The 16,637-nt window shown below is 37.5% G+C and overlaps 1 protein-coding gene across 4 annotated transcripts in view; it reads left to right on the forward strand.

Annotated features, from left to right (window-relative positions):
• PAK1 (p21 (RAC1) activated kinase 1) overlaps positions 1 to 16,637 on the forward strand; it is a 156,363-nt gene that overhangs the window by 106,333 nt on the left and 33,393 nt on the right. For all 4 annotated transcript variants that reach the window (XM_039462227.2, XM_039462228.2, XM_010330809.3 and 1 more), the window contains one exon: positions 157 to 194. In XM_039462227.2, the coding sequence (XP_039318161.1) occupies positions 157 to 194 (38 nt within the window). The remainder of the gene's footprint in view (positions 1 to 156; positions 195 to 16,637) is intronic.

Genomic DNA, 16,637 nt, shown 5'->3' on the forward strand with positions numbered 1-16,637 from the left:
ATGTGTTCAACATGATATCTAGCCTGTAGTACCAGTCACACTATTATTATTCTCTGAATCTGGCAAGTGCTTGACCAGATAGACTTCTTTTGGTCTCAAGAAAGAATTAACTGTAATTGTTTATTAACTAAGTCCCTTGTCTTTCTTCCTGTGCAGATAAGTCAGCTGAGGATTATAATTCTTCTAACGCTTTGGTAAGTATTTACTTTATTTTGATGTGGGCACATATGGAAGGTAAGGATCAAGACAGTGTGGTAGAGGCAGAGCCTGAGCTGGGAGGCACTCATATTAGTCAATTAGTCACTCCCCCACCCTTGGCCTCAGAATTCCTATCTACCCAATAAAGAAATAAGATACAATAAGTAGGAGGTATCCCTTCCAGCTTTAATGTCCTAGAAATTCTTTCTTTGTGATAATATTTTTATTTTTTATTTTTATGGATTCATAATAGTTGTAAAATATTCTAGAAATTCTAACCTTGGAACCAGAAGATACATTTAGACTCGGTTTTTTAATTTGTAGGTTTGAACTTTGGGAAAGTCAGTTTGCCTCTTTGAGTTTCAATTTCTTCATCAATAAGATGAGTATGATACACTCTGCCCTTACCTGGACATGTCTTCAGATACCTACATTTAGAAGAAAATTTCCTGTCTTTGGTCTATGGAATCTGCAAAACCAACATTAGTACTGATTGTTGAAGGGAGCAGATTTTATTCATTTAAGATCATTCATTCTGTCCTCTGAAGTTGTAATGAATGCTTTGACACTCAAAGGGATGTTGTAGAAATCATGAAGAATTGTCTGGGAAGTAAACTAGATGATCTCAAAGGTTCGTCTGTCTCTCTTAACCTACGAATTCTATTTTCCAGGTCAATTACGAGGATAAAATGAGAGTCCTATAAATAGTAAAATATGATGCATATAAGAGAATACTGCTCCCCCCCCCCCACCTTTTTTTTTAAAGAGATGGGATTTTGCTTTGTTGCCCAGGTGGGAGTGCAATGGTATGATCATAGCTCAGCATAAACTCAAACTCCTGGGCTCAAATCATGTTCCTGCCTCAGCCCTCTGAGTAGCTGGGACTACAGGCATGAGCCACCACACTTAGCTAATTTTTAAAACATTTTGGTAGAGATGGGGTTCTCATTATGTTGCCCAGGGTGTTCTCAAACTCCTGGCTTTAGGTGATCTTCCTGCCTTGACCTCCAAAAGTGTTAGGATTATAAGTATGAGCTACCACGCCTGGTTGCTATTTATTTTTTACATCTGATGGTGTCTCTTGTACATAAGTGGTTATGCCATATTGAATTACTTAACATTTGCAAAAGCCCTCGTTTATACTGTGCCAAGTCTGGTGTGAATAAGTGACATTACAGAGATGGTCAGACATGTCCCAATACCTAAGAACCTCTTAGCCTTGAGGTTGAAGACCTCAAGCAGCCAATTCTTCATGATTTCTGTTTGTGCTTGAAGGTACAGACAGACAATTATATTGCAGCATGCTAACCTTCATGAAGCCAAGGGCTGTCTCTGACTTGTTAATTGTTATATCCTTGACATCTGGCAAGTCTTAGCATTTGGTAAACATTTACTGAATGAAAGGTTGGATGTGTCAGAGAAAGCTTCCTGATGGTAAAGTCTGAGCTGAATGAGTTAGTTATTTAGAGCAATAATTAAGGGAAAATGCAGGTATTCCACACAGAAAGAGAATAGCATGCGTGTGGGCAAGGAAGTTTGAGAAGTATACTTGTACAGGGAACTGTGATGTAGTTTGTTATGACTAGAATGTGAATTGTGAAGGAAGTAGAGGTGGGTGATGAGGAGGAGTGGTAAGCAGGACAGATCATGTAGGAGTTTGACTTTATCTTAAAGGTGATGAGAAGCTTAAAGAACTTAAGCAGCGGAGTAGTTAAGTTCTAACACGATATCGAGCCATCATCAAAATACTTTGAACTATGCTTCCAGCAGAGGGGACTGGTTTACTCTGAGTCATTTTTATACTTATTGATTATAAAAAACAATATTCACACATTCAGTGCCTTGCAGCCTGTTGGATCCTTTCTTATTGACTCTGGATCCTCACAGAAGCTTTCTGAGGCAAGTTATTATCCTTGTAGATGATAAAACTGAAATGGAAAAGAGTTAATGGCAATAGGCATCTGATTCCCAGCCTATACTGCTTTCCCCTGATTTGTGCTGCCTTTCATCAAATGAGAGATGTGATTAAAAGATGGGGAAGAATTTGCAAATATAAGATCTTTAAATAGTAAATTATTAAAGAAGAGGCTTTAAGCTGAATTGTGCTTTGTGTCTCAAATGTCTTTATGCTTTTGTAGGAAGAGTGATAGCTATTAATATTGAGTGCCAACAATGTACTGTGTTAAGAACTTTACATATGTTAGCATGATGAGCATCACAGTTACCTGTGTGCAGAGTATTGTCATCTCCATTTCATAGGCCGAAAAACAGACTTTCCTGAAGACTTATAATTAAAACAACATTAGAACTGGGGTCTTCTGAATCCCAGTTCAGGATTCTTTTCACTCTGGCAAGGAGCAAAGAAAGAAGATGTCACTGAGGTCTTAGAAAGGAGACTGCAGTAAAGCTGTAGCTATGTTGTTTGTTATTGAGGAGAAAGAGCCCTGGGGTTCATGCCATATGGCAGGGAGGATAACACCTGCTTGGTAAAAACTTGTACTGGTTTAGTATTTGCAATTAAAACCACTAAGGCTGTCAAGGACATTTTTCTCCCCTAATTCAGAACATTTGTCCAGTACTAGCTCAGTGCTCTATATAGCCTTACTAGTTTTACATGGAGGATATGTTTTGTATTGTGGTAGCATGTCATCATTTTGCATATTGGTTTCACACAGATGATTCCATTTGTGAAATAACCAAACACAAATGCTGCCCAAGAAATTAAGACTCAGAAAGATTAAGTGACTCACTCCCTACCTTTGAATGATTTAGTAGTAGAAACCAACACAAAATTCTGCTCTCTTGAGCATTCGTATATTCATCATACCCTAAATATTGACTTAGTTTCTTCTTTATGCCAAAGTATAGGTGACACAAAAATGAAAGTGCACTGTCTTAATCCTTGAGAAAAAAAAATTAATGACAGACTAGGGAGATAAGGGCTGCAAGAGAATATGAGTAATGTATAATAGGGTCATATTTGATGGAATTAATTATTCTGCTCTGAAGTACAAGGAAGTTTGTTGAGTTTTGGGGCCTTAAAGCTTTGTTCATATAACAATCATAATCTTAAAGTCCCTTTTAGCTCCAAATTCTGTTATCTGTAGTTCATTGGTCTGAAATCTGACTCTAAGGTTCCATGGCATTTTCATGGCTGATTCTCATTTATAAAATGAATAGCTACTACGTGATAGGTTCTTTGAAGTCAAGGACTAGTAAGATCTTTGCTCTTGATTTCATAATTTTTGTGATGAATCACAACACGTAAACAAGGATTTATAATCTAGTGTTAGATAAACATTAGGTAATGAAACTAGGTACAGAAAAAGGCAGTGCTTTTCTGTCTGACGGACAGCATGTACAAAAGTTGGGTTAAGGATTCAGTATCTTAGGCCAGAGAGTTTGGACTTTGTGCTAGAGTAGAGGGAGAATTTTAAATAGAAGATTGATGTAGTTGGATATGTGATATCTAAACTAACATCTTAGAAAGAGTTCTCTGGAAATTGGATCAAGACAGTGAACTGAATCCTCATGTGCCCACCTCTCTTGTTATCTCAAATTGCTTAATTTTAGAAAAGATTCTTAAAAACCAAATTAAAAGCAATGCTCTAAACCAAAGCATGATGTAAATCAACAATTGTGAGGAATTCATGGAAGACAGAAAGCAGATAAGGTCAGATTGATCAGAGCAGAAGAAGCCACCACAGCTTAAAGTATGTGTAAGAGAAGATGCCTAGGAAAATGAAAGTAGCTCCAGAGAAAATGGACTGAAGGAATATATACAAGAAGCAGCAAAGAGTCATGAGTAATCTTCAAGGGTAAATTAATTAAATTCTACCTTTGAAACAGTAGGGGCAGCCTTCTCCTTACAGTGAGCAAAAGGCAGCAGATGCATTTGATTCTAAGCTAAAACCAGCTAATTTTTTGAAGAAAGTAAACTGTCAACGTGAGGAAAGCTCTTGCTGTGGGTATAGGGGCCTGAGAGAGAAACCGAGGGGAACCTGAGTTAACTGCAAAATTCTACCACAGATATAAAGAAGAAGAAACAGGAGAAGTAGCTCTGCAGTGAAGGAAAATACATTAGTTTTCCATCCTAAGAGTAAATTTCTCATACTTTTAATACCTGGGAGGAGAGGAATCTCTATTTTTCCATGCCTACATATCCTAAAGTAACACTTGCCAGTAACCATCTCTCCATAACTCACAAACAGATTGCATCAGACCTCCCATTCAGAGGAGAACAGTGGAGAAACAGACTTACATAAGTTTCAGAAAAACTAACGCTAATTACATAGACCAATCCTTCTTTCACTTATAAATATGAATGAATAGCCGAGGATCTCCAGACATTTGAGAGAAATGCAGCATTCAAGAGAAGGACCAAGATAAAGAAAGAAAATAAGCCACAGAGGAAATAGCTAATTCAGGAAATAACTTTTTAAAAAAATCTAATATGTTCAGAGAGGTTCTATAGATGTTGCATCTACAAAAACACCCTGCTATTAGAGCAATCAGAGGAGGAAAGAGTATTCTTAGTATTATAAACATATGAAATAAATTCACGTCCAGGCATGGTGGCTCATACCTATAATCCCAGCACTTTGGGAGGCCAAGGCAGGTAGATCACCTGAGGTTAGGAATTCAAGACCAGCCTGGCCAACATGGTGATTTAAAAAAATCTAATATGTTCATAGAGGTTCTGTAGATGTTGCATCTACAAAAACACCCTGCTGTTAGAGCAATGAGAGGAGGAAAGAGTGTTCTTAATATTAAAAACATAAGAAATAAATTTATATCCAGGTGTGGTGGCTCACGCCTATAATCCTAGCACTTTGGGAGGCTGAGGCAGGTGGATCACCTGAGGTCAGGAGTACAAGACCACCCTGGCCAACATGGTGAAACCCAGTCTCTACTAAAACATACAAAAATTAGCTGGGTGTGGTAGTGCATGCCTGTAATCCCAGCTACTCTGGAGGCTGAGGCAGGAGAATCACTTGAACCTGAAATGTGGAGGTTACAGTGAACTGAGATCATGCCACTGCCTTCTGGCCTGAGTGACAAAGCAAGACTTTGTGTTTAAAAAAAAAAAAAAAAAAGAGAAAGAAATAAATTTATAAGTATTAAAGAACAAATACACGTAAGTGAAGAGGGAGTTAATGATATAAAACATCGAAGATAGAAAATTTAAGAAATAAATGATAATAGAGAGTTGGTCAGGGGGATTCATGCATAATTAGAGAACAGAAGCAGTAGAGTAACAGAATAATCAAAGAAATAATAGAGGAAAAATTTCCCAGCTAAAGAAAGGCATGAGTCTTCAGATGAAGGGCCTATTAATGACCAAGTCAGATAATTGAAAAGAGATCAAGAATAAAGAGAAAAATTTTAAAATCTTTCAAAGAGAATACAGTTCATGTCCAAAGCAACATTAGTATCAGATGTCTCGTTAGCAATAGTGGGAAGAACAGCAATAACTTCAGAGGGATGAGGCAAATTGTTTAGAACCAAGAATTCTATACCTAATCAAACTAGCATTTAACTATAAGGTCAATATGAAGATATGTGTGGACATGTGAAGATAAAGGTTTACCACTCACAGATCACTTCTGAAAACCTACCAAACAGTAATAATAATTACCTCTGAGGTGAATGATGATTAAGAATACTCGCTTAAAAATATTTTTATTAACCGGGCACTGTGGCTCACACCTGTAATCCCAGTACTTTGGAGGTTGAGATGGGCAGATCACCTGTGATCAGAAGTTCAAGACCAGCCTGGCCAACACGGCAAAAACCCATCTCTACTAAAAATACAAAAAAAAGTAGCTGGGTATGGTGGCATGTGCTTTTAATCCCAGCTACTCAGGAGGCTGAGGCAAGATAATTGCTTGAACCAGGGAGGTGGAGGTTGCAGTGAGCCAAGATCATGCCACTGCACTCCATCCTGGGCCACAGAGCAGGACTGCATCTCAAAAAAAAAAAAGTATATATATGTGTGTGTGTGTACATATATATGTATATATATATATGTGTGTGTACATATATGTTTATTTTTATCCAAGTATTTGATTAAAAAGTCAAGTAGGGCTAAAAGCCTTGTAATAAGTAGCTGTCATTCTGGGATTTCCCTTTACCATTGTCTTGGTGAATGCAATCCCTTTGCATTTTTGTGTTGATACTCCTATTTTCTCTATGCCATGCCTACATTATTTTTTGTTCACTTTTGAATTTAGTGGAGCACATCCTCTAGTAACTTTGTGAAAGTAAGTGGAAAGTAAACATTTAATGATATCTTTCAAGACTCAGAGTGGAGGGTTCTCTATGCTACCCTCACGTTTGATGGAATTACAGGTTACAAATATTTTTTCATCAGAATTTGGAAAACAGTGATTGTACTTTTTTTATCTGGCTTTCGGTACTGCTGAGTCCAAAGCCATTTTGTTTCTGCTTCCCTGTGTATGACCAATCTTTTTTTCCACTCAGAAAGCTTTTAGAATATTCTTTGTCACCATTGCTTTGAAATTTCACAATTTTATTCCTGTTTACATCTATTTATACTGCAGGGAGCTTTGTGAACTCTTTCAGCTTGGAAACTCAGGCCCTCAGTTCTAGGAAATTGCTTGAATTATTTTCTTGATGATTTTTTTCCCCTTGTTCTCTCTTTCTGGAACTTCCGTTATTTAGATTTTGGACCTTTTAAACTGATTCTCCATTTTTTTTTTTTTTTAAGGATTTTCTTTATTTTCCTTGCTTTGGTTTTTATTCTGAAGAATTAGGAAACTTTTTCAACTTCATCTTTCAGTCAATTTAAGTTTTCATTTCTGTTCTCATGTTTAATTTCCAAGCACTTTTTTATTTAAAAAAATATATACAGCATTCTTTTTTTTTTTTTTTTTTTTGAGATGGAGTTTTAGTCTTGTTGCCCAGACTGGAGTACAGTGACATGATCTCGGCTCACTGCAACCTCCACCTCCCAGGTTCAAGCGATTCTCAAACTTCAGCTTCCCGAGTAGCTGGTATTACAGGCATGTGCCACCATGCCCGGCTAATTTTGAATTCTTAATAGAGACAGGGTTACACCATGTTAACCAGGCTGGTCTCAAATTCCTGACCTCAGGTGATCCACCAGCTTCGGCCTCCCAAAGTGCTGGAATTACAGGCATGAGCCACCACACACAGCCTAAAAGTAGAGCATTCTTGTTTCCAGAGTTGATATCTTTTCTTATCTCCAAGGAAGTTAATGATAGGCTTTCTTTGGGTGTTTTTTTTTTTTCTCTGTATTTGGTCTCTTTTTTCCAGGTGGCCCTTTGCCCCATTTTTCCCCCTTTTATGTTAGAGATTTTCCTTGCATATTTGATCATCCTTGGAGGTCTGCTCATATTTATGATTGTGATACTAAAAGGCTTACTAGCATTTTAAGCTCATTGGTAGTGGACAATTCAATACTTTAAATAAATTTATAGGGCAGCCATCACCTGAAAAAGTTCCCTGGTGCTCTTTTACCATTTATTCAAACTCCCATGCTCAGCCCTAGGAAACCACTGATCTGCTTTTAGTCTTTATAAATTTGCCTTTCTAGACATTTTATATAAATAGACTCATACAATATGTAGTCTTTTGTGTGCACCTTCTTTTACTTAGCTTTGAAGTTTGTCTATGTTGTAACATGTATCAGTATGGTGTATTTCATTTCTTTTTATGTCCAAATAATATTCAGTTATATGGATACACTACATTTTATTTCTCTTTTAATCAGTTGATGTGTACTTGGGTTTTTCCTACTTTTTGATCATTATGAATAATGGAGTTATAAACATTCATGTACAAGGTTTTTTGTGGTTTCATTTCTTCCAAGGATATATCCAAGGAGAGGAATTGCTGGGGCATGTGGTTAACTTTATGTTTAACCTTTTGAGAAAGTGACTTTTTTCCACTGTGCTGGTACCATTTAACATTCCCACCAGCAGTTATGAGGGTTCCATTTTCTGCACATCTTTGCTTGTTCCTGTTATGGTCTGTTTTTTGATTGTAGTCATTTTAGTGGATGTGAAGTGGTATCTCATCGTGATTTTATTTGGATTTCCTAATGTATAATGATGTTGAACATCTTTTCATGTGCTTATTGGCCATTTATATATCTTCTTTGAAAAAATGTTTTTCCTATTATTAATCTTGAATTTAATTCTACTGTGATCAAATCTAATATTTTATGTGATTTCATTCTTTTAAAATGTATTGAGATGTGTTTTATGCCCTAGCCTGTAGTCTATCCTGGAGAATGATCCATGTGTAGTTGAAAAGAATATGTACTCTGTAGACATTGGTTGGAATGTTCTTTATATGTTGGTTAGGTCAGTGTTGTTCCTTTATTCTTGCTGATTTGCCTTCCAGTTTAGTTATTATTGAGAGTGGAGTAGTGAAATCTCCAACTCTAATTAAAATTGCTAACTATAATAAAATTATCTCATTCTCACTTTAATTCCAACATCTCTTGCTTTATGCAGAACTGCTTTGTTAGGTCTACATGTTTCTATTGTTATATTTATAATTGTTATAATTGATAGAATTGGTATATCAATTGTTTTGACTTTTTATCATTATGAAATGTCTCTGTGTCACAAATGATATTTCTTCTCTTAAAATCTTTTTTTTGTATCAATATAGCCATTTTGACTCTTATGGTTACTGTTTGCATGGTATATATTTTCCTATTGTTTTGCTTTCAATTTATTCATGTATTTGAATCTGTAATGTGTCTCTTGTAGATAACATATAGTTAAATCCTGTTTTTCTTTTCAGTCTGATAATTTCTACCTTTTGATTGGAGTATTTAGACTATTCATATTAATGTAATTATTGTTAGGTTTGGACTTAATGTTTACCCATTTCCTATTTATTTTCTGTGTGGATTCTGACTTTTTCTATTCCTCTTGCACTGCGTTCTTTTTTAATAGTATTTTTGCTATATCACTTAAATTCTTTTTTAAACTGTATTTCTTGGTGGCTATTTTAGGTCTTACACATTTTAATTTATTACAATCTACTTCAAATTAATAGTAACTGAATTCCAATAAAATATATAAACTTTGCCCCAGTATATCTTCATTCCCTGCCCCTTCTTTGTGCTATTACTGCCATTCATTCATATACACAAATGTGTATGAATGTGTGTGTGTGCGCGTGTATGTACTATGTATGTTAGAAGCCTAACAATTGCTTTGTACATTGTTTTTTAAAGAAGTCAATGGAAGAAGTAACAAGTATTTTTTTAGAGTCTTTCATGTTAATTTACATATTTTCCATTTCCTCTGCTCTCCATTTTTACTTGTGGATTTGAGTTACTCTTTGATATTACTCTCTTTCAGTCTGATGGATTTCTTTCAGTATTTCTTGTAAATCAGGTCTAATAGCAATAAATTTTCTTTCTCTTTGTTAACCTGGAATGTCTTCATTTCATCTTCGTTTTGAAGGATAGTTTTGTTGGGTAAAGATTTCTTGATAGGCAATTTTTAAAAATTTCAACTGTTCGAATATGTCATCCCACTGCTGATCTCAAACTCCTGACCTCAAGTGATCCACCCGCCTCAGCCTCCCACAGTGCTGGGATTACAGGCATGAGCCAGCATGCCCAGCCAGAATCTTTTTTTGTTTTTTCTACTTGGGATTTATTGAGGTTCTTGGATCTGTAGATTAGTATTTTTTTAAATCAAATTTAGGAAGTTTTATCCATTAGTTCTGTAAATATTTTTTTCTGTTTCCTTTTTTTTTTTTCTTCCTCAGAGACTCTCATTATACGTATGCTGGTGTGCTTTATGTTGTTCCACAGTTCTTTGATGCTCTGTTTTTCTCTAAAATTCTTTACCTCAGTTGTTTATACTGGATAATTTCTTTTTTTTTTTTTTTTGAGATGGAGTTTCACTATTATTACCCAGGCTGGAGTGCAATGGCGTGATCTTGGCTCACCGCAACCTCCGCCTCCTGGGTTTAGGCAATTCTCCTGCCTCAGCCTCCTCAGTAGCTGGGATTACAGGCACGCGCCACCATGCCCAGCTAATGTTTTGTATTTTTAGTAGAGAAGGGGTTTCACCATGATGACCAGGATGGTCTCGATCTCTTGACCTCGTGATCCACCCACCTCGGCCTCCCAAAGTGCTGGGATTACAGGTGTGAGCCACTGCGCCTGGCTATACTGGATAATTTCTATGGGTTCATTTTCTTTTTTCTTTTGAGACGGAGGCTTGCTGTGTCGCCCAGGCTGGAGGGCAGTAGTGCAATCTTGGCTCACTGCAACCTCCACCTCCTGGATTCAAGCGATTCTCCTGCCTCAGCCTCCTGAGTAACTGGGACAACAGGTACATGCCACTGTGCCCAGCTAGTTTTTAAAAAAAAAAATTTTAGTAGAGATGGGATTTCACCATATTGGCCAGGCTGGTCTCGAACTCCTGACATCATGGTCCACCCACCTTGGCCTCACAGAGTGCTGGGATTACAGCTGTGAACCATTGTGCCTGGTCTCCATTTTCAAATTCATTGATTCTTCTGCCATTAGAGCCTCCTTGTTTATCTCTCTGGTGAGTTTTTTCATTTGTTATTTTATTCTTCAACTGCAATATTTCCATTTGGTCCTTATGCAGTTATTTCTACTGAGAGTTGATTCATTGTTGTTAGATTTTTCTTTTAACTCTTAAAACATGATTTCTTTTAGTTTTTTTGAATGTTTTTATTTATGAGTTGAAATCTTTATTCTCTAAAACCAACATTTGGGGACATTCAGAGATTTTCTATCGATTGCTTTTTTCCCCCCCAGCTCATGCTTTCCTGTTTCTTTCCATGTCTTTAATTTCTTGTTGAAAATTCAATATTTAGATAATATTCTGTACCAATTCTGGTTATTGATAGCCACCTCCCCCCAAAAAGTTGCTAGCTTTTTTATTTGTTGGTTTTATATTAACTTACTGGGGATAAATCTGTGAAATATGTCTCTATCTGTGGTCATTGATGTCTTTACTCAGTTGTTGTTGTTGTTGTGTTGTTTTGTTGCAGCCTGGCTTTCCAGAGGTTGCCTCTATGTTTGCTTAGCTGAATCTTCAGCCAATGATTTGACAGAGATGGTGCTCAAAACCTTCAACTCTGTAAGGCTTCTTTCCTCTACTGATGGATCTGTGTGTGGCTAGGGGAGTATATTTACTGTTTAGGCCTTTTTCAAGTCTGTCCCAGCTTTTACTTTTTGTTGGGCTCTTTTGAATCTTTTATGTGCATGCACACAGCCAGGCGTGTGTAACTAGCACACACGCCTGGGTTTTCTAGTGTCGGCTGTGCCTCTGAACAGCTTTAGGCAGAAATTAGTTTGCCCTGCTCAAGACTGTAGCTTCAGGCTAGTGAGCTGAGTGATTGGCCCCTGCCACTACCACCTTTGGAAGTCACTTCTAATGACAGTGTCACTGGGCCTGGGCATTACCCACATCTCTAGAGGAAAATAAACATTCTTGGACTATGCAGTTATACCCTGGTCTTCCCTGGTAGAATCCCCACACTTCTAGAGCTGGGGATGGGATGCACAGGAGCATCCCTTGCTGAGAATGTCAGAGATTATATGTGTGTGTATATATATATATATATATATATATTTTTTTTTTTTTTTTTTTTTTGAGACAGGTTCTCACTCCGTCACCAGGTGCCAGGCTGGAGTGCAGTGGCGCAACCTTGGCTCACTGCAACCTCCGCCTCCCGGGTTTAAGCAATTCTCCTGCCTCAGCCTCCTGAGTAGCTGGGACTACAGGTGCACACCACCACGCCCAGCTAATTTTTTTTGTATTTTTAGTAGAGACCAGGTTTCACCATGTTGACCAGGATGGTCTTGATCTCTTGACCTCCTGATCCACCCGTCTTGGCCTTCCAAAGTGCTGGGATTATAGGCGTGAGCCACTGGGCCCAGCTAATTCTTGCTATTTTTTTTTTTTTTTTTGAGACAGAGTTTCACTCGGCTCACCACAACCTCCGCCTCCTGGGTTCAGGCAATTCTCCTGTCTCAGCCTCCTGAGTAGCTGGGATTACAGGCACGTGCCACCATGCCCAGCTAATTTTTTGTATTTTTTTAGTAGACACAGGGTTTCACCATGTTGACCAGGATGGTCTTGATCTCTTGACCTTGTGATCCACCTGCCTCAGCCTCCCAAAGTGTTGGGATTACAGGCATGAGCCACCGTGCCCGGCTCTAATTCTCGCTATTTTTAACCCAAAGTTCAGGAGTTTATCAGTCATAAGCACTTCTCAGTGTTTTGTTGACCTTTGTTGGATTTCCAGAGAACTGAAATGGTTTTTGTCAATTTTATCCAGATTTATAGTTGCTTTTTGGGGAGAGGATTTGCCAGTCTTCTCTCTCTGCCATACCTGTCAGTCTACTTATAATATTTTTAAGATAATAAAACGATAAAAGACAGATTATTCCAGGCTGTAATAAAAGATGCATTCAAGAAGGCAAGACTGGGGGCCCAAAAAGCAGTGAGGAAGACTTGTAAAGGATTGCTAAAGGTAAGAGATCATGGTGTGTAAGTGAAAGCGGTGGTTGTGAAGCTAGGGAACAGAGGGTTTAATGGAAAGAACTTCTTGAATCCTGATATGGTTTATTTTCCATTTTACCTTATTGCTTCTCACGGAGTGGGAAAAGAATTTTATGTTTAGTCAGGTGTCATCCTTGGTCTCCCTATCCCAAGGAAGAGTAACAAGTTGACTTTGTTGTAGGGTCAGCATAGTCTTCCTACTGGGACAGAATGCTTAGGAAGTACACTCTGGCTACCATCTCCTCTCTGGGTTGGGTTGGCAAATTTCAGTGGCCATTTTCAGTCTATTTGCATGGTATCACTCCGAGCTGCCCAGAGCCTTGAGGTACGATTCCATACCTAGTCATTTTCCTCTTCACTCTTTTCCTTGACCTTAAAACTTTTATTTGATCAGGCAGCAGCCACCCAAAATTGCCTTAAGGTATAGTCTTATCCTTGACCATCTTAGCTGAACCTTGGAGCCTTCCCAAGGTTGTTTTTAACTGGCCTGTCTATACTGAGAGCTGGTTTTGATCATGTTGAAGATATAATAAAGCAAACACCATTTTTTATATGGTGCAAAAAATCATCAGACCTACTAATTTTTACTGTAGAATGTAGGTTAATGGTATAAGCCAGTTAATAGTACAGTTCTTCGCCATTTTGGTTTCTTCCTTCACAATCCTGTTCCCATTATCTCCACTTTTTCAATTCTTGAGTGCTCCAGTACTACTATTGGATAAGGCATATTCATTTAGCAATCCTATACTGAGCACTTTCTAATCAACTGGCCAACATCATTATCATAGCTAATATTTGAGTATTTTAAAAATGAATTTTATGTAGTTTTATCACATTTAACCTAACACTAACAGTAAAGTAAGTATTAATACTGGCTCTATTTAATAATTGAGGAAACCGAGACAGAGAGTTAATATCTTACCCAGAACTCATAGTTTGTAAGTGATAAAGGCATGAATTGATTCTAAGCTACTTGATTACAAAAACTATTATTCTATCCTGCCTGAGAAAACAGACAGTATTGGAGACAATTATAAAGTAGCCAGTCATACTATGTTACTATTTCTAATGAAGAAGAAAAAGAGAAAAGAAGGAAAAACAAACTAAAAATTGATATCAGTGGAAAAGTACATAAAGTATATTCCAACAGAGGATATTTGAGATCTATCACTAGAAGAACAATTGAGGAAATTTCAAGAAGAAAGAACTTAAAAGTAGGTGTATAGACAAAGAAGTTTCCAGTGTATTTCTTCCTTATTGTCGTCTGGTAGTATGCTAAAAATGTACATGTTTAAGCAAATGCCCAAATTGCAAGGACATAATCCAGGGTACTCTTCACACATTTCCATAATAAAGAAAATCCAAACTGGTGGTTGAATTTATATAGAAACACCTTTAAAATATTGTTGAGCCATTGATGCTATCTGAAGTTAAGATATAGATTCTTAAATTAGAACATTTGTATTCTACAGTGTTTGGTTCTAGTATCTTGTTTTTTAAAAAAAGTAGACAGAATCATAGATTACATTTAATACTCTTTGCCTATTTGCAGTAGAAAACTTGCCTGTGATGAATATTTTTGTACTTAAGGCAGTGAAAATGATATATTAATATATATGTATGAACATATGAGGAATAAAAGTGCTATTTATACAACATTTCAGGAAGTAATAAATTTGGTACTCTGTCTGAAAGCTTTGAGTACTCTCTCAGACTGTAAAAGAACTGAGAACCAGGAAACCTTGAGTCTGTTAGAGTTATAGGTGCAAATTTTCTTTGGTGCTTTTCACTATTTTGTTATAGGAAATTGAAGTTTATTGCCAATGATTAAAAAAAAAACCTTTTCTCTAATTTGTGAGAAAGATCTTAATAAAACACTTTAGAAAGAAAAAAAATGTATAGAGTACATCACTGTTCTACTCACAGTCCTCTAGTGGTTTCTTATTCTAGGTATAAACTCCAAAGTTGTTATTGTAGCCTCTCTGACTTTACATAATCTGATTCCCAGCTAACTTTCTGACCTTGTTTCTTTCCTTACTTCTCCTTACTTTGTTACAGCCACATAGGTAGAATTCCTAAGGGTTGTGGGAACACACCAAGCACACTTCTGTCTCAGAGTCTTTGAACTTCTTCATTTGCCAGGAATATTCTTTTCTCAGAGAGCCCCATGGCTTGCTCCCTTAATTCATTCAGGTCACTGTTATACGACATCTCATTAGAGAGGCTTGCCCATGCTATCCTATGTAAAATAGTATCTCCCACCCCCTCAACCAGTCTCTGCTCCTATATGGAGTAGACACTTTGGAGATTGTTTTTTACTCTTTTCTCCTCTAGAATGAATGTAAGTGATAGGGCCAGGGATGTTATCTGTTTTATTCTTTATTATAGCCCCAGAGCCTAGAACAGAGCCTGGCACACAGTGAATGGATGGATGGATGGATGGATGGATGGATGGATGGATAGATGGGTAGATGGATGATGAATTGGAATTTCTGGCTTTTGTTTAAAACTGAGATTTGTGGTATTAGACATAATGATAATTTAATTGATTCCTTACATCTCTCTAGCTTTTTCAGTGATTTTATGTTCACTTTGCCTCATTTCATCCATTCATTGGCCCTCTGAGCTTAGGCAGAAAGCTGTAGTCATTATCCCTATTTTATAAATTAAAAATGTGAGACTTACCAGGCGTCCCCAAACTTTTTACACAGGGGGCCAGTTCACTGTCCCTCAGACCGTTGGAGGGCCACCACATACTGTGCTCCTCTCACTGACCACCAATGAAAGAGGTGCCCCTTCCTGAAGTGCAGCGGGGGGCCGGATAAATGGCCTCAGGGGGCCGCATGCGGCCCATGGGCTGTAGTTTGGGGATGCCTGACTTAGACCCTTGCCCAAGGGCACAGGGCTAAGAAGTAAAAATCTGGGTAATAATCTAACTCTTTCTTTCTCTGACAGTTGTTATTATCACTGCCCAAAGCTATCACCTATGGAAAACAGAATCTTTTACTGAGGAAGGTGATGAAATCCCCTTCTCTACAGTTTTACAAAGCAAACAAACCTAGTGTTTATAGTATACATGAAGGGAGCCCCAGAGCTACCTGATGGTGAGGAGCCATGCTGAGTCAACTTTATTCCCACATTAGGTTTTTAGTTAAATTCTGTGAGTGGAATAGTGGGGAGAAAATAAATTAGAGCAGAAAAATATCAAAATACATATTTTGACAGGGAAAGAACCTCTATTGACTTTTGAACTGAAAGCAACTTAAGGTCATCACTCAGATTACACCACTCCTCTTCCTTCACATTCCTCAGGTGATTAAACTTCAGATTAAGAGGCCAGATTTATTGCCTGTGGTGACTACAGCTGCTTACATATGCCTGGCACTGTCAGTTTTTAAGTTATGCCTTGTGCTGAAGGCCCTGTTAAAATCTATGAGATTGCCAGTTTTTCTTACTTTAGTATGTCAAATGTGGTAAAAAACAGTTTCCCACACTCAGTAGCTCTAGTATATTATTCCTTAGTTCTTCCATTTATCCCATTATTCTGACTCTTGGTCTTCCTCTTAGGAGGCTCCAGGCGTCAGGCAGGAGGGGCCCTCATCCTCTGTCTATCTCCTATACCAGATGATCACTACTTTAGGAGATGGATCATCTTTTTCATCTTTGTACCTTTATGTCAACAGTATCTATCATAGTATCTTACTGAGCACAAAGTAGGTGCTCTGAAAATACCTAAAACTATTTAATTATATCAGTATATATTAAAAGATCCCTATTGCCTCTCTAGTTCTCTGCTGATCAAATGATAGAACCATTTGATCTCTATCAAAAACCTCATGTTTTGGAGGCATTTTGTCTCTTGATTCGTGTGATAAACAG

The sequence above is a fragment of the Saimiri boliviensis genome, chromosome 6 (genome assembly GCF_048565385.1).
Source record: "Saimiri boliviensis isolate mSaiBol1 chromosome 6, mSaiBol1.pri, whole genome shotgun sequence".
In the NCBI taxonomy this organism is placed as follows: Eukaryota; Metazoa; Chordata; class Mammalia; order Primates; family Cebidae; genus Saimiri; species Saimiri boliviensis.